General features: G+C 52.6%; 1 protein-coding gene across 1 annotated transcript in view; it reads left to right on the top strand.

Annotated features, from left to right (window-relative positions):
• Nucleotides 1–19089, top strand: part of Epha10 (EPH receptor A10) — a 33680-nt gene extending 14591 nt beyond the window's left edge. Inside the window, exons 6-16 of the mRNA XM_052715781.1 lie at nt 3955–4283; nt 7016–7124; nt 12746–12804; nt 12922–13047; nt 13894–14079; nt 14712–14773; nt 14980–15183; nt 15450–15599; nt 15826–16019; nt 16370–16525; nt 16716–19089. Coding sequence (XP_052571741.1) covers nt 3955–4283; nt 7016–7124; nt 12746–12804; nt 12922–13047; nt 13894–14079; nt 14712–14773; nt 14980–15183; nt 15450–15599; nt 15826–16019; nt 16370–16525; nt 16716–16830 — 1690 coding nt within the window. The 3' untranslated portion in view covers nt 16831–19089. The remainder of the gene's footprint in view (nt 1–3954; nt 4284–7015; nt 7125–12745; nt 12805–12921; nt 13048–13893; nt 14080–14711; nt 14774–14979; nt 15184–15449; nt 15600–15825; nt 16020–16369; nt 16526–16715) is intronic.
• Nucleotides 19090–22270: the final 3181 nt, after the last annotated feature.

The following is a 22270-nucleotide window of genomic DNA, read 5'->3' as shown; positions in this document are numbered from 1 at the left end:
CTGTGACTTACTATATAAAAGGGTACAAGTGGTAAATCACTTATGAAATCATACACACTTACATATGTTAAAATACATACATACTCAGCTGGACGTGGTGGCACATGCCTTTAATCCCAGCAATTGGGAGGCAGAGGCAAGCAGATCTCTGAGTTTGAGGCCAGTGTGGTCTACAGAGCGAGTTCCAGGCCAGCCAGGGATGCATAGAGAGACCCGGTCTCAAAAAAACCAAACCACGCCGGGCGGTGGTGGCGCACGCCTTTAATCCCAGCACTCGGGAGGCAGAGGCAGGCGGATCTCTGTGAGTTCGAGGCCAGCCTGTTCTACAGAGCGAAATCCAGGAAAGGCGCAAAGCTACACAGAGAAACCCTGTCTCGAAAAACCAAAAAAAAAAAAAAAAACCAAACCACAAACAAATAGAACATACTTATCGTGAACTCCATAGAGGTATTTTTACTTTTGAGATAGGGTCTTGCTATGTAGCCCTGGCTAACTTTGGATTCAAGCAGTTCTCCTGCCTCAGCCTTTTGAGTACTACAGTTGGACCACCATCCCCAGCTTTCCATATAGCAAACAGTCCCGGATAAGATCCTTTCTGTCTGCTTTGGGACAGGTTCTCTCTGCTGAACCTTAGTTGGTCCGAGATTCACTATGTGTAGCCCAGGCTGGCCTTGAATTTACTCTGATCCTCCAACCTCGTGTCCCCAGATCTAGGATTGTATGCGTGCACCACACTGTCTGGTTTTGATGTTCACAAGATACTTTCACTGATTTTTTTTTTTCCTCTTTGTTTTGGAGACAGAGTGTTGCTATGTAGCCTTGGCTGGCCTCCAACTCTGTGGCTCCTCCTGCTTCTGCCTCCTGAGTGCTGGGATTGAAGGTGTGTGCCACCACACCCAGCCTTTTGCTGAGTTTCTTGGCTTTTCTCCCCATCCCACCCACCCCAGGCTGGCTCTAGAGCCCCTCGTCACAAACAGCTTTACATCCTCCTCTTTTCTCCTCATCTACCCCCTCTTTCATTGGTGGTTTATTCTTATTTTGAGGTCAGGTCTTATGTAGCCCAGGCTAGCCTCCTGCCTCCCCCTCCCAAGTGCTGGGATTACAGACACGTGCCTCTTCCCACCTTGCTCTTCTGTGTGCGTTTTTAAATCTGTGCTAACAGTTCAGCCACGATGGGATGAATGGAGTTATTTCCCAATCCAAGCTCTTTCCCCATCCATTTGGTGTCTTTAACTCTGAGATGTGATCTCTGAAACAGTGCCTCACTTTTATGCAAATTAATTCATTAAAGAGAAACTTCTGCCCACACGTGACAGAATTCCGCTCCCTCAGCAGCATGTAGGGCTTTGCTGAATCAGATAACAGCTTTTGATTACTAGAAGTCTGTTGAGAGCTGCGACAGTTGGGGAGCCCAGGAAAAAAAAAACTGGGTCACTGAGTCGCTTTTGAATGCACAGGCCCGGGTGACCAGAGGATGAGGAACTGCTGGCTGAGGTGGAGAGCCACAGAGGAGAGAGAGGGGCTGCATGATGAGTTCTTGCTCTCTATGAGGCTGTCAGCCATCCAGGTGGACTTCCTGTATGTCTGATGCTCAGATCAAAGCTGTGGGCTGGAGAGATAGGGTTGGGGGAGAGCTTTGAACACAGAAATGGCAGCAAAAGGAGAGGTGTCTGTAAGAAGGATGGCCAGGACAGGAGGAGCCCTGGCGTTTAGGTGACAGCAGTGAGGGCCACTGGGAGAGAGCGGTGTATACAGCAGGTGCTTAGAAAAGACGCACAAGGGCTGGAGAGATGGCTCAGCGGTTAAGAGCACTGGCTGCTCTTCCAGAGGTCCTGAGTTCAATTCCCAGCAACCACATGGTGGCTCACGAACATCTGTAATGACATCTGGCGCCCTCTTCTGACCTGCAGGCAGACATGCAGACAGAACACTAGACATAATAAATCTGAAAAGACGCACAAAGCCAACACTCAGTTGTCTGAGCAGAGGCAAGAGTCTCAAGGCTGAGCTGCTGCATGCCTCAGGCCCTTGATCAATAACTGTGAGTGAATATTCTGGGGACAAAGGCCCCCCGAAAGAAGAGCAAGTACCAAAGGGGCTGCATTTGACATGATTCTGGGGCTCCAGATAGAGGCAGATGTCTGAGACTTTTTCTCTGGCACCAAAGTGCCTTCCACACCAACCTCCTCTACATTTCAGCCCAGCCCCCTGCACAGAAGGGCTTGTTCTTGGCTCCTGTGCACCCACCCCACCTTACCACCTACAGCCACGGTCTGTTTTCTTTCTAGGTGAATTAGTTATGCTGATAGGATGAAATGCAAGAGATAAACAACCCTAGAAAGGAAGGGCTTGCTTTCCACTCACAGTCTGGAGGTGGGGAAGGCAAGGCAGTGGGAATACGTGAGGCTCCTGGTCACATGTTGTCTGCAGTCAGGAAGCAGAGAGATGGATGCTGGTGCTCAGCTCACATTTTCCTTTTTACTGGTTCCACGTCCTTGGAGATGATGCCACATGCATTCCGGGTGGGTCTTCTCTCCTCAGTTGAAGGTCTGTAGAAACATCTTCACAGACACACCCAGAGACTCCAAGTCCAGTCAGGTTAACAGCAACTATTAACTATGATGGGGCTGGGAAGCTGGCCCAGAGAGTAAGACTCTTGAAGAGTGTGGGTTGAATCCCCAGCACCCACACATTTGGTACTCTAACACTGTGGAGGTGCGATGGAAGGATCCTCAGAGCAAGCTCCAGGTTCAGTGAGAGACTCTGTCTCAATAGGTGGAGAGTAATAAAGGAAGACACCTAGCATATACGTTTGGCCTCCAGATGTGTGTGCAAGTGTGAGTGCACACGCACACTCACACATGCGTGTGCACACACACACACACTCTCTCCCTCACATACACACCCATGCGCACACACACACTCTTCATATGCACACACACACACACACACAGGCACACACACGTAAATGAACCATCACACCAAAGACTGTTCGACTTTTCAGATGTTCAAGGGAGAGTCTGATAAGTTCTTGTTGAGTCAAAGTCTGCCCTGTGGCCATAAATGTCATTGTCCAAGAAAACGAGGAACAAATGACAGGAGGAGCCTCCTGAGGACTTTTGGGGTGTCAGGTGTGCTGGGGTACAGCAAAGGACAGACCTGAAGATTTAGAAGTGTCCCCCCCCTTAACAAGGAGAGAGAATTGTTGACCCTGGAGGGCTGCATAAGGGCTGTAAGGGGCGTGTGGGCCAGCACAGTGGCCGGCAGCCAGTAGCCCTCACCAGTCACAGCCAGCGCTCTCCCCGGTCTCCAGCTAAGCAAGTCTTTACCCACTTGAGTCCAGGCTCCTTGTGGTGATAAATAAAAAAGGCGAAGTGGGTACCTGTCAGAGGGCCTTGCCAAGGTATGCCACTAAGTAAACACACCACGCCCCACAGAGTTAGTGCAGGAGGTTTGTTGGGGGAGGGGAGGGGGAGAGGGAAAGAGGGAAAGCCCGTGTCAGAGTGGGGACATGAGAGAGGCAGGCAGGCAGACAGACAGACAGACAAAAAAAAAAGGAAAGAAGAGGCAAGAGACAAGAGAGCGAGCTGTGCTCTGGCGGGCACTTTTCAGGGGTACGCATGTCGTATAGCTGGCTGATGGTGGAAAGGCACCTGGCGCCAGGTGATGACGTAACTGCTTTGGCGGCAGAGGCAGGCTGCTGCCACAGCAGAAACTAACACTCCTCATCTGTGAAACAACACCGAGCAAAGCCAACAAGATAATCTTCACTCTGCTTTGCAAATCAGATGACAGGGATGAGGCAGCCTCCTGAGTGTCCAGGACAGGGCAGGTGGCAGTGTGTGGCTTGCTTGGGCTCTGGCCTACCTCACCCCTGGACTGCCAAGCCCGGGTAGTCACCACCTGGGCACCCCTGCAAAGGAGGCTCTGGCCTATTATGGGATGAGTCTTGAGGAGAGAGGCACTTGGGACTCCTATGGGAGAAACCTCTGCTGTCTCCCCAGATGATCGGGGTCAGGTTCCCCCACCCAACTCACGGGAAGTCCCTTGTCTCCCTGCTCCCCTCCTCTCAGCCTCCTGGGTCTGGGCCTCACTACTCCATCCTCTCCAGGGTCAGAGTGAGCAGACTTACTCCACAGTGAAGACAGGGGCACCGGCTGTCACCGTCACCAACCTGAAGCCTGCTACCAGATACGTTTTTCAGATCCGGGCAGCCTCCCCAGGGCCATTATGGGAGGCCCAGAGCTTCAACCCCAGTATCGAAGTGCAGACCCCAGGGGAAGGTAAGTGGTGTGCACGTGGAGGGCGCTGGATGCAGGCAGGCGGTAGGGACAAGTGTATCGGGAAGGGAGCCGCAGAAGAGCCGCTTTGCATCTACTTAGTTGAGAAACAACTTGAGATCCACCTGCAGTAATCCACTGGGCATCTTACCCGGAGCACACTGCAGAGGCCTCGGGGACAGCTGGTGCTCCCCTTCTTGGAGGATGCATCTTCAGTGACCCAGCCTCTTTCCTAGGCTTCTCAAGGCCACCTCTTTCTGGGCCTTGCTGGATCCTTCCTGCTGCTCTTCTCTCTGCCATGACAAAGATCCACCTTGGGGCACCGTCCCTTACTCCCACCAGGCTTAGCCTGTGAAGCCAACTTCCCTGAAGGGGAGGGGACCTGGAAGGGATCCAAGTGAGCCCTGCACATTTTAAATGGAGGGAATAAATGCTGGGCTTGGCGACACAGGCCAGCAATCTGGGCACTTGGAAGGCTTGAGATAGGAAGATCAAAAGGTGTTCGAGGCCAAGAGCCTCTACACAGAGTTCAAGGTCGACCTGGGTGGCATAAACAAATAGCTGAGCTGGTGGTGCAAACGTATAATCCCAGCACTTGGGAGGGAACGGAAACCAAGAGTTTGGGGCTAGCCTGGGCTATATGAAATCCTGGCTCAAGGAACAAGAAAGAAGGAAGGGAGGGAGAGGAAGGAAGTGGGAGAGAAGTGAGTGGTGTGTAAATGACATCTCAAAGTTCTAACAACAGAAGAAAAGCTGAACTTTTTCCTGATCTTGAAATGCCCCCCCCCCCCCCCCCCCCCCCCCCCCCCGGCTTCCTGGTGTCCCCCTCTCTCCCCGGCCTTCCCTCCCCTCCCCACTCCCTGTCAGTGTGAGGGACGGCAGCTCCCCCTCACTGCTCAGCCTGCTGCAAACCCAGCCCTGAGGATCTCACCTCTATCTACCCTGCTGCAGTTCAGGGAAGTGTTTTCCCCAACAAAGGCAGCTCCCCTAAGAGGCATTCTGGCACCAGCTGTCAAGATAAGAATTCTTCCCAACCTGCTACACGGCTCTAATCCAAGATAGGAAGTGCTGGGAGCCCAAAGGGAGGTGAAGATAACATTCGGAGGGAGCCCGGTTCCGGGAAGGTAGACAGCACACGCCTTGCTGGAATGTCTGTGCTTGGCCTCGGGGCAGGTGCTGGCGAGGTGAGATTAGAGCTGTGTCTTAAGGCTGGGGTCTGTTTGAACCAGTGGAAGTGAGTAGGGGAGGTATTTGCATGGAGGAAGCCATCTGAGCCAAAGCCCCCATCACGCCCTGTATCCCTGACCACGTTGCCCGGGTCCCCGGGCTTGAACCGTTCTCCTCCTCCTTCTTCCGCATCCTGAAGCTGCTACAGACAGCCATCTTTCTACTCCGTTAGTGTCCAGGACTTCCCCTCCCTAACAGTTATTCTGAACCTTTCCTTTCTCAAGTACCTCTTCTACATCCCCACTGCCAGCTCCGGCCGGCCAGCTGCCTCTGTCCTTTCCTCTCCAGCCAGGCAGAAATCTGTCGGCTACTCCCAGTGAGCCTCAGGGTAATTCTCCTTAGCCTGCACCCAAGGGTCTCTAGTTGTGCCTCTCCAAGTTCCCCATCCCTGACTCAGCTTCCACCCCATTATCCTCTGCCTCTGGACAGCATAGCTTCCAGTTTTGTGGGGGTGCTTCCATTTCCCAGGCCCCCATCAGGGCCTGGGATACAGCCTGAATCTTTCAGACATCAAGAAGGAAGCAGCGCTTGCTGGGCATTGGTGGCGCACGCCTTTAATCCCAGTACTCGGGAGGCAGAGCCAGGCGGATCGTTGTGAGTTCGAGGCCAGCCTGGTCTACAGAGCGAGATCCAGGAAAGGCACCAAAACTACGCAGAGAAACCCTGTCTCAAAAAAAAAAAAAAAAAGAAGGAAGCGCTGGCCTCTGCTCTGCTCACTTCTCTCTCTCTCTCTCTCTCTCTCTCTCTCTCTCTCTCTCTCTCTCTCTCTTTCTCTCTCTCTCTCTCAGTATTGTTTACTAACTTACTTAGTTTCAGAGCTGCTTTGGCGTCAGGCAGAGGGTTTGGGGGACAGTTCTAATCCTGGGTTCACCTGGGTATGGTGGCACGTGACTATAATCCCAGCACTTGGGAGGTGGAGACCGAAGGGTCAGGAGTTGAAAGGTAAAGTCATCTTTGGCTACGTGAGTTGGAGGCCAGCCAAGGCTACGTGATACCCCATTTCGAAAACAAAACAAAGCCCCACAAAATCCTATCTTTTTCACTTGGGAGCTAGCTATGTGACTTTGAACGACTTGGATGACTTTCCTCAACCTATCCCCTCCACTTGACCTGGAGAGTAACCCTGGCGGGACGGTTGTGTGAGACGGGGCAATAGAGTTCAGGCACGAGCAGCCTGTCTTAGACACGGGTGTGCGGTTAACAGAGTGCTGCTGGCAGACACTCTGTGTTGGGAAAGGAACGCTCAGCAGAGGCTGTGACCCCCAGAGAGCTTCTGGAAGTCTTTTGCCCCAGCTGCCTGGACTCTTGCCTCCTCTCAGAGCTGGGCTGCAGTAGAGAGGTGATGTCTGCAAACAGAGGTGTTTGGCCTTCCAGTTGCCACCGTGGGCATTGGTGCCGCTGTGTGCCGAGGGGCTGAGGGATCTTCCTAGTGACAAAAGTCTCTCTTGGTGCTTGCTCCGGAGCCTAGTCCTCTGCCTGCCTCAGCCCCCTGTTTTGTTTTTCCCTAGTTGCCTCAGGGTCCAGAGACCAGAGCCCCGCAGTAGTTGTTACTGTTGTGACCATCTCGGCCCTCCTGGTCCTGGGCTCTGTGATGAGTGTGCTGGCCATCTGGAGGAGGTAGGTAGATGGTTTCATCCTGGTGACCTCTGGTGGGTTCCGTCCCCATGTGTATAAAATATGTACACACAAGTACCTATAAGTGCACCACACACACACACACACACACACACACACACAGAGGCAAGTTTACAGACTCAAGCACACTGCTACATAGATCCCAGTGCTGCCAGGGAACGCAAGCGCCCGCAACCCCAGCACTTAGGAGGAGGATCAGAAGGGTCAGAGGTTCAACTACTTCAGCAGCTACATAGAGAATTTGAGGCCAGCCTGGGCTACATGAGACCTTTGTCTTGCTTCCCTGTTCCTTCAAAAAAGATACAAGTGTGGCCGGTGGGGCCCCTCCCCCACATGCTGCTCATGCACCAGCTGCAGGCTCTGCAGCTAGCTCAGCCGTGCGGGGATGAAGGGGATTTAGCTCCTTAATTCATTAAATGTCAGAAGGCATCACTGAGGACGGAATCAAGTCCCAGCTGCTCCGGTGTGATTAGGATTCTCCCGAGGCGCTCGGAGGGCCCCAGCTCTGGCCCCCAAGGGATCTGGAGCCCCTTGAACACAAGCAAAGAGAAAGTCAGTATGTGGGTGGGAGAGAGGGGGACAGGGAGGGAAACTCATCAGTCTGAGCCATGTCCCTCCCCGCAAAGAAGCTTGCAGGCAGAGAAAGCATGGGGGAGACAGATCTGGAGCCTGGTCGGGCCTGGCTGAAAGAAAATTCCATTTCCTTTGGACAAAGCAGAGGCTCCAGCCATGTGTATTCCCCGCCCTTCCCAGGACCACCCTGCTATGCCCAGAGGCCCCTGGCAGCCGCAGTCTGGGGCTGTGGTAGGCAGAGCTAGTGGGTTGGAGTTGGGTGCAGGGGAAAAGTGGGCTGGCTGGGGAGCCACTTCTCAATAGTCTGAGCCACCTGTGAGCCAGAGGGACAGTGGGTGTTTCTTTGACACTGGCTATTTGTATTTTTTTTTTTGATATCCTGTCTCAAAAAAAAAAAAAAAAAAAAAAAAAGGAGTGGCAGGACAAGTTTAGGGGGCTCCTTCCTCATGGAGCTTAGCTTTAGGGCCATGCTCTGGGCCTGTTGGAAAAGCAGGGATGGGCAGCCGCAGGGGACCTCTCATCCCAGCTTTAACTATGGGGCTGGGGAGGCAGGCACAGAAACAGGCGCACTGGGCCAGGCCGGGGAGACAGCTGCAGACTCCACGTCAGACTGTCCTTCCGCGAGGAGAGCCAGGGAGCAGATTACCGCACTAAGTAATTTAATTACAAGGTTTCCTTTTTAAAGTCTTAGTTTTATTTGTGTGTATTGTGAGAGTGACGGCATGCGCGGGCGTGTGTGTGCGTGTGTGTGCGTGTGCGTGCGCGTGTGTGTGTGTGTGTGTGTGTGTGTGTGTGTGTGCGCACGCATGTGCCCTGGGAGATCAGAAGAGGACATCAGATCCTTTGGAGCTACAGGCGGTGTGAGCCACCTAATGTGGGTCCTGGAACTGAACACTGGTCCTCTGGAAGAGGACTGAGCCGTCTCCCCGGCCCTCACTCTAACATTTTCATATAGACTTTGTTTCATAGTTGAAACGATTACTTATATTGTAAGTAATCTATTATTAAATAAAACTTGGGAGTCAGATTTGGGCTAAACCCTGATAGAGCCGAAGACAATGGAGGAACAATCAGCTGACCCTGCCTCTCTGCACTTCCAAATCGAAAAGACCTTACATCTTTTTTTTTTTTTTTTTTTTTTTTTTTTTTTGGTTTTTCGAGACAGGGTTTCTCTGTGTAGCTTTGCGCCTTTCCTGGGACTCACTTGGTAGCCCAGGCTGGCCTCGAACTCACAGAGATCCACCTGGCTCTGCCTCCCGAGTGCTGGGATTAAAGGCGTGCGCCACCACCGCCCGGCGACCTTACATCTTTTTAAGCCCCTCCCTGCTACTTCCTGTGCCCCCCTAGCTGGGTCATCCAAAACCTCTATGGCTAATTCTGGTCAGCCAAGCATTGACTCTGCTCTCTGCTTGAAGGTTTAACTTTATTGGCATTCTCGGAGTGTCTGTGTGAACACATAGTTTGCTTTATTTTTGGTTCCCCTGTCGCTCTTACATCCACTCAGCCTTCCCTCATCTCTGCTCCTCTCTCTGGATGTTCCCTGTCATAGATGAGTCCCATCAGTCATCACTCTAGGTGACCTCAGCAGCCACTGGGTGGCCAGCCTGGCCTCTTGATTTCTTAAGGTTTTCTTCCCAAGCCCCTCTCTTGTGTCTCTCATAGCCCTCCAGCCATTCCCTTTGGGAATGCTCTACCATCAGGTACATAACACCTTTCTACTTGGGCCTGACAAGGCCCTGTCCTTGTCACTTACTCTGGCCATGTCTGTGGCCCTACTCTCTAGCATCATCACTGGCCCCTCAATGTTTCCCGATGAAGGCTAGAAACCCCGCCTGCCTCATAAGCATTCTCATTTCTTAGCTGTACAGAAGGAGCCTTCCTTTCAGGCAGGATGAGCCCTTCTACCCAGAATAGAGCCCCTCTTACTGCTTCAGGAACACATTACTACTCATAATGCCCTTCTCTTCCCCCCATACAAGAGTACTGTGCCTTAGTTATCTTTCTACTGCTGTGTTAAGACGTCATGATCAAAAGGTCTTCGTCACTGTTCTACTGCTGTGAAGGGACACCATGACCACAGCAACTCTTTCAAACCACCACACAAGGCAGCTTAGAAGAAAGAGTCCATGACCATCATGGTGAGGAGCATGGCAGCAGGCAGGCATGCCATGGAGCAGAAGCTGGAGCTTACACCTGATTCACAAACACAAGACAGAGAGAGAGGAGGAGAGACAGAGAGAGAGGGGAGCTAAGTGGTGATGGCATGAGCTTTTGAAATCTCAACCACCACCCTCAGTGATACACCTCCTCCAATGAGGCCACACCTATTCTAACAAGACCACACCTCCTTGATCCTTCCCAAACAGTTCCACCAACTGGGGACAAAGCACTCAAATAGATGAGCCTATGGGGGTCATTCTCATCCAAACTACAACACTCTGAGGCTTAGTAAGGGTGTTAGCCATCTGTTGCTGTGACAAGATGTGCAAGACAGTCAACTTATAAGAAAGAAAAGTTTTGTCTTGTTTTGGTTTGGGTTTTGTTTTTTTTGAGACGGGGTTTCTTTGTGTAGTTTTGGTGCCTGTCCTGGATCTCGCTCTGTAGACCAGGCTGGCCTCGAACTCATAGAGATCTGCCTGGCTCTGCCTCCCGAGTGCTGGGATTAAAGGCGTGTGGCATCACCGCCTGACAAGAAAGAAAAGTTTTGGGGGGCTCCCAATTTCAAAAGTTTGGTTCGTGGCCACTTGGCCTTGATCCTGTGGGTGGCAAGTCATCTTGGTGCGAACTTGTAGCAGAGGCAGCTGCTCACTTCATTGGCAGCCAGGAAACAGCAAATCAGGAAGGGACTGGAGTCATAATAGTCTCCTAAAGGCATGCCACCAGTGACCCAACTTCCTTCTCCAAGACCACATCTCTCAAAGGTTCCGTCACCTCCTTTTATCACCCCAGGCTGTGGACCAAGTCTTTGAGAGACAGCTCAGATCCACACTATAAGTCAGACGTGGTGGCACACACCTTTGAGGTCACCCTGGTCTACATAGAGAGATGCAAGGCTGCCAGGATTACATAGTGAAACCCTGTCTCAAAACAACAAAACAAAAACCAGAAATAAAACACCCCCACTATAACAGTAAGCTCTCTATTACCATGATGCTGTTAGGCAGGGCTGTCTTTATCCTGATTTTATTACAGAGAAAAACCGAGCCATCCAATCCCACAGCCACGGCGTGGGGATGCTTGGCTGCAAGAGCACATAGTCAGATTGCAAAGGGCATGTCTCAGAGGTCTTTCGTGCCACTGTCTCCTGTGACACACCTCTCTTTTGCAAACTCTTCCCCAGCCTTTCTTCCTGTCTTCACAAAATCCCGTCTCCTTCCCTGCTTTCTCCTTCCTTCCTTCCTTCCTGTGCCATCTCCTCTCCCACTCCCTTCTCTTTCTCCTCCTCTTCTGCAGCTTTCTTATCCAGCCTAATTATTCCCAGTACCTCCTTTCAGGCTCCCTCATCTCCCTGGGCGAAATTCACAGTCCCTGCATTTGTGTTTCCGGAGCAGATCACCCTTCCAAGCACTAGACTCCCTTCTCGTAGATCCCCCCTGCATCTCCCACCACCCTAGGAACGCAGATGTCTGAGCCTGAACTTGCCCTTGTTCTGCTTGGCGGCGACTCTCCACGAGCTCTGTGGGCAACTCTTCACTCTTCCTTCCAGCTCCCTGCAATCTTCGAGCCCCACAGTCCTGTCATAGTCTTGTTCCTCTACAGTTCCCTCACCTCTGTCCAGGATCAGCCACCCCATAGCTCGAGCTACTGCCATCTCCTGAGGGGACTATAGAGTGGCAGCCAGAATCTTCACCTGTCCCCCAGCACCCCAGGGGGTTTTCCTTTGCTCCCAGACAAAAGCCAGAGTCTTCATGAGGCCAGGAAAGCTCTGCCTCAGGGTGCCAGATCCAGACTGCTGTGGGCTTTGCCTCTGGCTCAGGGCGGATCAGCCCATTATTCCTCACAGGGTAGTGTGGGGTTTTATGCCAGGAGTGTAGACTTACACACCTCTGGAGTTTGTCTCAAAGCAGACACAGCAGGAATCGTGATGGAATTGAAAGGCCAGAGCTCTGGGCTTAGGGCTGTCCTCGTGCTGAGGGGAGGAGGCTGCTGAGGGGAGGAGGCTGCTGAGGGGAGGAGGCTGTTGGACAGCGAACCACAGAGTAGCAACTGAGGCAGCAAAAGGTGCAGAAAGAAGGGGAGGGAGGAAGAGAAGAGAACCTTCCGTGGGGGTGGCTCAGTGAGTAACAGCTTGCCATAAATTCTGGTGACCGCGTTCCATCCCTGGGACCCACGTGATGGAAGGAGAGAAGCTACTCCCTCAAGTTGTCCTCTGACCTCCACAGGAGTGCCGATCATAGCATGTGTATGTGCACACACACACCACAGCACACACACACACACACACACACACACACACACACACACACACACACACACAGAGAGAGAGAGAGAGAGAGAGAGAGAGAAGCAATTTTTAAAAGATTACAATTATTTTTTTTTTTAAATGCTGGTTGTAAGCTGGCTTAGTGAGCTGGGCATTGGCAGCTCACACCTTTAATCTCAGCACTCAGGAGGCAGAGGCAGGTGGATCTCTGTAGGTCAGCCTGGTCTACAGAGCGAGTTCCAGGACAGCAGGAACTACATAAGGAAACCCTGTCTTGAAAAACCAAACCAAACCAAACCAAAACGATGGCTTCGTGGGTAAGGCCACTTGCCATGAAGCTGATGTCAAGCCCCCACAAGGTGGAGGGAGAGAACTAAATTTTGCAACCTGCCCTCCGAGTGATACACATACTAAATAAATAAATGAATAAATCTGAAAATAAATAAAAAACGGAAAGAAGCCTCCCAGCCAGCAGGACGAGAAGTCCCTCCCCAGAAGGGGCACAGAGCTTTTCTTTCTGAAGGGACCAAGAGGTGCTGCCCTGGGCGCTGGTGAAGTGGGAAGGGCTGGGGTCGCCTGATGAAAGGATGCCTCTGCGTCCCCACAGGCCCTGCGATGGCAAAGGAAGCGGGGACGCCCACGACGAGGAGGAACTGTATTTCCACTGTGAGTTGTCTGTGCTGCACACTCCTCCGCCTTCGACCCCTTCCCAGCCGCCACTTTCTGTTACCTCCGCGACGAGACCCCTTTCCTCAGCCTCTCTTTCTCTCTCTGTGTTCTCAGTCAAAGTCCCAACACGCCGCACGTTTCTGGATCCCCAGAGCTGCGGGGACCCGCTGCAGGCTGTGCATCTGTTCGCCAAGGAGCTCGATGCCAAAAACGTCACCCTGGAGAAGAGCTTGGGAGCAGGCAAGCCCTGGACCCTAGAAGTCTGGATTCATCAGGGAGCTCCGCCCACTGGATAAACCCCACCCACCAGGCAACACCCACTGGGGAAAGCCCTGCGTCTCCTCTATCACTACCTCTTTTCAGCCAGTGTCCCCTTCCAGTCCCCACCCCATGGCTGGAAGCCCCGCCTCTGCTCCGAGGGCACCCCTTCCCAGAAAGTACCGCGCCCTCTCTCCTCTGTTCCCTAGGTGACCCTGGGACACCTGCCTTCAGGACCTTTCCCAGACAGCCTCCTGAGTGCCTCTCAGTTTAGTCCCAGGCTTTCATGGGACAGTGGGGAAGGGCGAGTCAAAAACACACCTGATTAGCTGAGCGACTAGGGGCTCATCCTCAATTGCTCTCTGAGCCTCAGTTTCTCACCCCCCCCCAAAGGGGCGTGGCATCCGCCACTCAATGGGTTGCTGTGGGGACTCCGCAGGCTCAGGGCAGGGCCTTGCTGGTTCTGAGCACCAGCCTCCTTTTGACGGTGCACAACTGTCAATTACTTTTGCTCCCAAGAAACAGGCCTCGCCCTGGAACCTTCACAACAGAAATCAGGAAGGAGTTGTAGGGCAGAATAGAAATCATCGTCATCGGTCCTTGACTTTGTTGGGTTCAAAGACCTTTGATGGGCAGGCACGTGTCTCTAGGCCAAGAGGAAAGAGATGAAGCCCAAGGTGACACTCCTGGTACTCAGGATGCTAGGATTTGAACTCTGGAACTTCCCGCAGCAAGCTAGAAATGACCCACGACCCAGAGCCACCTTCTCCTTGGTTCAGCCTACCCCATTTGCTGTCGGGAGTCCGCTGAGGTGCTGTTTTTTCGCAGGACGATTTGGGGACCTGTGCTGTGGCTGCCTGCAGCTGCCTGGTCGCCAGGAGCTGCCTGTGGCCGTACACACTCTGAGGGATGGTTGCTCCGACTCCCAGCGGCTCAGCTTCCTGGCTGAGGCCCTCACCCTGGGGCAGTTTGACCACAGCCATATTGTGCGGCTGGAAGGAGTTGTCACCCGAGGTAGGCCAGGCACTGCACATGCCTGACTTAGCTGGGTACTGGGTGGGCTCCCCTTCCAGGGTATGGAGTGGGCTCAGACATAACCTTAGTTCACTAGTTCCCTTTCTCTTCAGTGACTCAGAGAGGCCCCTCTCTTGGAGTGGCCATGCTGACCCAGAATGACCTTTCCAATTTGCCAGTGACGTTTGGGGAGTGGATCACTTTCTCCTTGACTGATTTTTCTCAGCTGACTCCTTGCAGCTCTGACTTGAGCCTCTGACCCACTATGGACAGATGACTTTTTTTTTAGGGGGCCGGAGTTTTCTAGACAGGGCTTCTCTGTGTAGCTTTGGAGCCTGTCCTGGAACTCACTCTGTAGACCAGGCTGGCCTTGAACTCACAGAGATTCACCTGTCTCTGCCTCCCAAGTGCTGGGATTAAAGGTGCGAGCCACCACCGCCCGGCTCAGTTGACTTTTTTGTACCTCAGCGCCAGAATGGGTGGTAAGGCTGAGTACGTGGGGTTAATGGGCTGATGGCAAGATTAGAAAACTTGGCTTTGCTTTTGGCTGTCTTGGCTGAGGTGGAGCTGGTGGGAGGAAGTGTGTACATAGGTAGAGCCAGCAACTTGGTGTGTCTCTCTCCCTGGCACAGGAAACCCCTTGATGATTGTCACGGAGTACATGAACCTTGGGGCCCTTGATGACTTCCTCAGGGTGAGTGCTTGGAGCCCTGGGTGGGAGAGTACCAGTGTCCTATTTTTCTTGTCTCCTCCCTTTTCTCTTGGGGCTTGGGATTTGGCATTGCTCCCACTGGGCAAGCTGACCTGCTGCTCGTGGTACCCTGAGTCCCAGAGGGACTTAGTGGCTTCCTGGGTGAGCTGAGCGTACGGCCCTGGCTTCAGTCCTCACCCATCCCACAGCATCACGAGGGGGAGCTGTTGGCCGCGCAGTTAATGGGTCTGCTGCCGGGGCTGGCATCGGCCATGAAGTATCTGTCAGAGATGGGCTATGTGCACCGGGGTCTGGCAGCCCGCCGGGTGCTCGTCAGCAGTGGCCTCATCTGTAAGATCTCTGGCTTCGGGCGGGGTCCCCGGGACCGAGCAGAAGCTGTCTACACCACCATGGTAAGGAGTTCCCCTCTCTGGTTCCACCTGCTGCTTCTCCTGCTGGCCACACCCAGCAGCCCCATGGTCTCCATATCTCTGCTCTGCCTCCTTCCCTGATGCTGGTGGTCCTTCCCTACCCGGTCCCTCCTCTTTGATGGTAGCATCCCCATGTCAGCTGGGCTGCTTCCTCAGATGTGAAGGGGGTCGGGGAAGACACGTGGGACTGGGATGTGGGTGCTGGTGACTCAATGCTTTCCTGCCCTGCCTTGCTCACCCACCCATAGAGTGGCCGGAGCCCAGCACTCTGGGCAGCTCCTGAGACGCTTCAGTTTGGCCACTTCAGCTCTGCTAGTGACGTGTGGAGCTTTGGCATTGTCATGTGGGAGGTGATGGCCTTTGGGGAGCGGCCCTACTGGGACATGTCTGGACAGGATGTAAGTGACCTACGCCTCCAGCTTCCTGACCTCTGCCTATTGATCCTTGGCCTCTTAGCTCCAGACCTCTCTTCTACTCCCATCCTGCCTAGAGTCCTCCTTGGGATGGTGGTGGTGGTGGTGGTGGTGGTGGTGGTGGTGGTGGTGGTGGTGTGTGTGTGTGTGTGTGTGTGTGTGTTTTGGGTGGTCTGAAGTACCCCGTCTCCTCCCCGTCTCTGGAGTCCAGGTGATCAAGGCTGTGGAGGATGGCTTCCGGCTGCCACCCCCCAGGAACTGCCCCCCCTCGCTGCACCGGCTGATGCTTGACTGCTGGCGGAAGGACCCAGGTGAGAGGCCCAGGTTCTCCCAGATCCACAGCATCCTGAGCAAGATGGGGCAGGAGCCAGAGCCCTCCAAGTGTGCCGCGAACACCTGCCTCAGGTACATCCTCGCCAACCCCCAAGCCAGGTCAGTCGGCCAGACTCTCACTTGTCTGTCGATAGTCTCCCAGTGTCCATGTCCAGTCAGCTCTGACATCCCCACCTGCTTCCGGCACATCTCACTTCATGGCAGTTACGTCCTGGATTTTGCCTTTTAGTTGGCTAGCTCCCTACTTGCTTGACTGTCCTGACCCATTTCTCCAGGGCCTTTTGTGTGCCCACGTGAGGTGCACTAAGCCCTAGGTGTGGTCACCTTACTCTCTCCCTGGTCCTTCCTTGCTTCTCAAGAGAGTGACTGGGTCTGGTGGCACACCCTGGCTGTCGACTGACTGTGGCCTCTCTGCTCCCCAGACCTCCCACCCCCCTGGCAGACCGTGCCTTCTCCACCTTTCCCTCCTTTGGCTCTGTGGGTGCCTGGCTGGAGGCCCTGGACCTGTGCCGCTATAAGGACAACTTCTCTGCAGCTGGCTACGGAAGCCTGGAGGCTGTGGCTGAGATGACCGCCCAGTGAGTCTAAGGAGCCAAGGTCAAGGACAGGGTTCAGGGAACCCAAGAGAGCTCTTACCTGGATGGGAAGGCCCTACCTGTCCTGGTTCTGGGCCTTTCCCTGTCCAGAGTAGGGAAAGGAGAGGGTTGGCTCCCACGGGGGAGTAGGAGAGGGATCGAGTCAGCCTCATACGACTGTCCCTCGTTGCAGAGACCTGGGGAGCCTGGGTATCTCTTCCGCCGAGCATCGAGAAGCCCTCCTGAGTGGGATCAGCGCCCTGCAGACTCGAGTGCTGCAGCTACAGGGCCAGGGGGTACAGGTGTGAGCAGCTCAATCCTGCCCAAGGACCTGCAAGCTACACCCGCCTTGGGTGGGAGGAGCGAGCGCTCTCTTACTCTTAGTGGGCCCTGAGCGGGTTGGTACCACGTTATCCCCCCATTTCATATCTCCTCTCAACACCTTGCTGACCTAGTGGTCCTCCAAAAGAGGTTCAGATCCCTGGAGAGGACCCCAGAGATAACAGTAGGAAGAAGTTTAGGGTGTCAAGGGCGAAGCCGGTTGGGGGAAGATAGTCAATTTCAGTTGTCTTACCTCAGGCCCCTTGGTCTTCCATGCTCACTGGGGGTTGGGCCTAATCAGTGGGCATCTCATTTCCTCAGAGAGCTTTTAGCCTGCCAGGCAGTAAGGGTCCCTGAGAGAGACCCATTGGTTGTAGCAGAGGCCACAGCTGCCTGGTCACCTAAGTATGGGACCCTGGGCTAGTGGGTGGTGTTCCTTAATTCCTATGCCTTGGCTAGGTCTGTCTGAACCCTGGTCCCAAGGCCCAAGCAGGAAAGTGGTGCTGAGCTCAGGGACTGGACCCCCCAGGCGGAGACTTCAGAGCTGATGGCTTCCTGCCTTGGGTTAGCAGGTCAGGGCGAGGGCCAGGTTCCTACTAGGGCACACAAGGTCCTGGTGCTCCCCCTGGGCCTGGCTGTCTCATTTATTTGGGAACTGATTCAGAAGAGATCGGGGTAGTGGGGGGAGGTGTTGCTCTGCATTCTGGAGAGTAGAGAGAAGGAGAAAGAGACTGAGGAGGCAGTGGTTTTGACAGTCTGGTTCAACCCCCCTGTATAGATGGGGAAGTCAGAGCTTATGATCTCAGAGCCAGGGTTTGACGCCAGACCAAAATCCAGGGAGAAGGCTGACTCTGGAGACAGCTTGCCCTTCCCCATGGTACCAGCACCGTTCCCTGCGCAGCCCAGCGACTCCTCGCTGGGTGAGTCCCTTCAGGCTGCTCTGCCCCCACACGCCATGCTTCCTCTGTAGAGTGCGTGCGTGTGTGTGTGTGTGTGTGTGTGTGTGTGTGTGTGTGTGTGTGTGTGTGTGCTGTCCAGAGCCTTGAAGGAGTGTGGTGCTACCTGACCTATCTGCAAGGGCCCTGGCAGCTGTGAGAACTTGAGACCAAGACTATCCTGGGAGGGCAGAGAGGCTGCTGGATGTGGACAGGACCACTGGGGCCAAATTTTTCTACATCATTCCTGATGGCTCCCTGCTCTGTTTCTGCTGTGGTAGGGAAGCGGGGCAGCATGGGCTGGGCCAGCAAGTGGGAGTGCAGAGAGGCAGACAGAATACAGTGTGCCGTTGGAGGGATCAGACTAGGAGCGGATTCCCCTGGGGGACAGGAAGGATGGCCAGGTAGACTGTTGACATGTATGTGTCAAGGGGTGTCCAGAAAGCTTCTTAGCCTAAGTCAGAACTGAATAAGGTCTTGAAGGGTAGAGCGTTCTCTCTGTAGGGTGGTTGGAGTTACCAGCAGGCTCAGAATCCAAGCAAGGATCTCTAGCAGAGAGTCTGGGGGCCGGAAGCCACAGCATCTTTGGGGAGTAGCCCATAGGGGGGTCAGTGACTCTCAGCAGTGCCTTTGGCCTTGATCTGCCAGCAGCAGCTCTTCCCTCATCAGAGCCTGCCCCATTTCTGGCTCTCTGCTCCCTGGTGGACACCTGCCTGAGCTCAGTGACTGCAGGAATGCTGGGGTAGACTGGGATACGGCACCCACCTTTGACAGACCTGGGGGAACTGATAGGCCCCCACAGGCTCTTCCTTCATTCTCCCTCCAGGGAAAACTGGCCCAACATCCAAGGCTCCCGGGGACCAGTGCCCTGTCTTGGGTGATCAGAACCTCATCCCCATCTCCAGCCACATCAGTCATTCTCAAGGTCAAACTCCTCCCCTCCCCAGTTGTCAGCAGAGGGGTCCCTGGTTGTGTTGGCAAGACTTCGGTGTCCAGGGTAGACCTCCCCTCTGATGAGGAGTGAGGTCCTAGAATCCTGAGAAGGTCCCAGGCCTCGGCCCTGCACAGCACCAGCATGATACAGGGTGCTAGGCCACTGGGGACCCTCCACAGATCTATTTTTTTACATGGAACTTGTTTGCTGGACAGAGAGAGGTGGCCTGGAACCCATATTGCCCTGTCTGCACCCACCCGGGGAGGGAGGGGCTGGTTGTGGGTGGAGGCTCCTTTGAGGAGCTCTGGAGATGCTTTTTATATTTCTTGGGTTCTATATGCAGTACAAAGTAATAAAAACTTGTCCGTGTTATGGTCCTTCTGTGTGGCATTGTTAAACCACTGAGCAGTTGTGGGTGGAGATTCTGCACACAGACCCTGAGTATGCATTTGCCTGAGATCCTTCTGCTGTGAAGAATGCCACAGTCCAGTGGAGACACAGGAAATGGGACTGGACAAGGGCCAGGGGCACATGGGACACACTGGGTGTCACACGAGGCTGTATCACAAAACCAGTCAAGCAAGGAAGTTATGTGTGCTGGAGGACGTGGTACCTGTGCAGATGTGGAGCTGGGTACAGGAAATGACCAAGAGTTGGGTTTGGGATGTTCATGGGAGATGCTTGAAGACTGTTTAGTCACGGGTGGGTATCTAGGTCTGGACCTTGGAGCATAGATGTGAGCTAGAGACTGACCTCTGGGGTCATCATCGCCTCACGAATGTGGCCTTGGCAGTCGGTCCAGCCTCTAAGGCAGCACACAGGGCTCCAAGGGAGTTCCGCAGTGTCAGCAAAGCTAAAACTCTTCTGAGGAGTTAGGGAAAATGAGGACACTCACACACTCTCTTGATGGTTTCTTTTTTTTTTTTTTTTTTTTTTGGTTTTTCGAGACAGGGTTTCTCTGTGTAGCTTTGCGCCTTTCCTGGGACTCGCTTGGTAGTCCAGGCTGGCCTCAAACTCACAGAGATCCACCTGGCTCTGCCTCCCGAGTGCTGGGATTAAAGGCGTGCGCCACCACTGCCCGGCCGGTTTCTTTTTTTTTATTCTCCTTCCCCCTCCTCTCTACCACACTGCTTATATATCCCAACAAAATCTTTCAGGCAATATAAGAGTCATAGAAGGTTGCATTCCATAGGTAAAGACATGGCGAAAAACAGCCATCCCAACAACTCTCATGCAACATATCTATGGAGCCTGTCATGAGCAAGCAAGGAGCATATTTTCTCAGTCAATCCTTTTATTGACAGGCTGTAAATTGTAGTTACAAAGAAAGAATCAATTACTTTATTATCTATCTTGAGAGGTAATCTTATAAGGAATGTTAAAGGAATCATAAACCTAAACTGCAGAAGAGCCCAAGAAAATGAGAAAATTGTGTCCTTGAGACCAATCTGAGTGTATAGCCGCGTCACCCTTTTACTGCTGCATTTTTTTTTTTTTTTTTTTTTTTTTCCTGAGACAGGGCTTCTCTGTGTAGCTTTGGAGGCTGTCCTGGAACTTGCTCTGTAGACCAGGCTGGCCTTGAACTCACTGAGATCCATGAGGTATGAGCCACTACCACCCAGCTTGCCCCTGCATTCTTTCAAGTAGGCAAATTAAACTAACTCATGACCATGTAAACATTTTTTTAACTAACATTCTGTAATCAGGAATCATAAATTCTGAATTCTCTTTAAATTTCCAATTTGCCTGGTGAGTGTTGGACAAAGAGAAGCTAAGGGTGTCATAGATTCTCTAGTTCATGCTCAGGTACCACATTCTTTTAGTATCAGCTTAGCTGGCACATTACATGATACTGTGACGCTTAAATCTTAAAATGTACTTTTTGTCCCGTGTATGATTCCTGACTATCCAAGAAAACCTGTAGCCCTTATTTTGAGGCTACAGAGTCAAATTATTTTCTGTAACCCTGACTAGTCAAAATTGCACAAATTGAGGTCAGGAAGGGGTGCAAGGAATTAATCACTTGCCAGCTAGCAATAATTGGGCTGTTTTTGTATTTTATGACCTAAGCCAGACAGCTCAGTAATGTCCTTACAGATTGCTTTACTGGGAATGTTTATCTTAAAAACCATTAGCAAGGCATCTGGTCTAATTTAAAGCTATTTTGAAGCTTTGTATCAGCTAGTGGTGCTCAGCAATAAAATTAAAGGATTTGAGCCATCCTGGCTCCCAGTTAATCATTAATTTGAGCTGTGATCAGAAGCAGCTCCGTATGGGGAACTCTGTAGCATATCCTTGTATTCATTTTTATTCATCAAAATTATACAGCTTAATGAGGGATCATCTTCCTGACAATCCACAGATATAAATGCCCAGTAGCTGGGGATGTATTCATGAGATAAACACACTACAATACAGGCAGTGTAGCAGCAACACGTAAAGGCACAACAGAAGCAAAGGACATTCATTCTGGGGTCTGTATCCTCGTAAGCCTTGCTTAAACAAGATATACTCATCAGAGAGTTTTTCTTCAGGTGGGCTGACACCCTGAGCCCCAATTGCCACCTGCTGTTCCTCTGACACGGCTACCAGCAACCACACTGAGGAAGGTTGAAGCCACCATGGGAGGGAGGCCACCCAGGGAGCACAGAGAGTAGAGGGGAGTCCTGGAGAAGCTCCAGCATTACAGGGCAGCTTGGATAGAGGGGCACAGGAGCCAGACTGCAAGGAGCACTAGGAAGGAGAGGCTAGGTGGTTAAGAGCACTAACACTGGCCACTCTTCCAGATGACCCAGGTTCAATTCCCAGCACCCACATGGCAGCTTACAACTGTTACTCCAGTTACAGAGGATCTGGCACTCTCACACAGGCATACATGCAGGCCATCACAGGAACTATGAGTTTCGGTGGGTGTCAGATCCAGAGTGGTGGTGGGGTGTAGGGGAGATGACATTGGTGACTAGACTACATGCTTATTCCAGGCCACTACAGCAAAGAACTACACCCTGGGTGTTGTACATAATGTGCTTATTATCACACAGCTCTGGGGCTGCAAGGCCAAGATCAAGTCTGCATTGCTTCTGCAGACTGAGGGGAACATCTCTGGGTTTGACCATGGCCATTTTCTGTTTCTCTGCATCTGGTCCATACCAGCCCAGCCCAACAGCCTCGTTTAAACTTAATTATTTCTTCAAAGATGTCATCTGCAAATACAGTCATGTTCAGTTATTGGGGTTAGGATTTCCACAAAGGAGTTTGAGTGGGGAATTATACAGCTCCTAACGATGACCTTAATTTTAGGGGTGCAGAAGTCACAAGAGAAAGATGGGGGGTAGAGCTGAAGAATCTTACAGATTGCAGCAAAGTGCTCCTGCAATGTAGGGTTATTACTAGCAACGTGATACCCCAGGTAGATACAGCATATGGCTGGGAGTTGAAACGGTCTTCTCTGGGCAGTAAGCCTGATCTGGTTTTATGAAGTAGCCTCCTGTTCAGCCAGTGTGTACCAGACAGCACTGGGAGCTAAGATCTCATTGCTTACTACATAGCCTAATATAA

This window comes from Peromyscus californicus, unplaced genomic scaffold (genome assembly GCF_007827085.1).
Source record: "Peromyscus californicus insignis strain IS unplaced genomic scaffold, ASM782708v3 Scaffold_5__1_contigs__length_169319896, whole genome shotgun sequence".
Classification (NCBI taxonomy): domain Eukaryota; kingdom Metazoa; phylum Chordata; class Mammalia; order Rodentia; family Cricetidae; genus Peromyscus; species Peromyscus californicus.
This window is presented reverse-complemented; position numbering and strand designations above follow the sequence as displayed.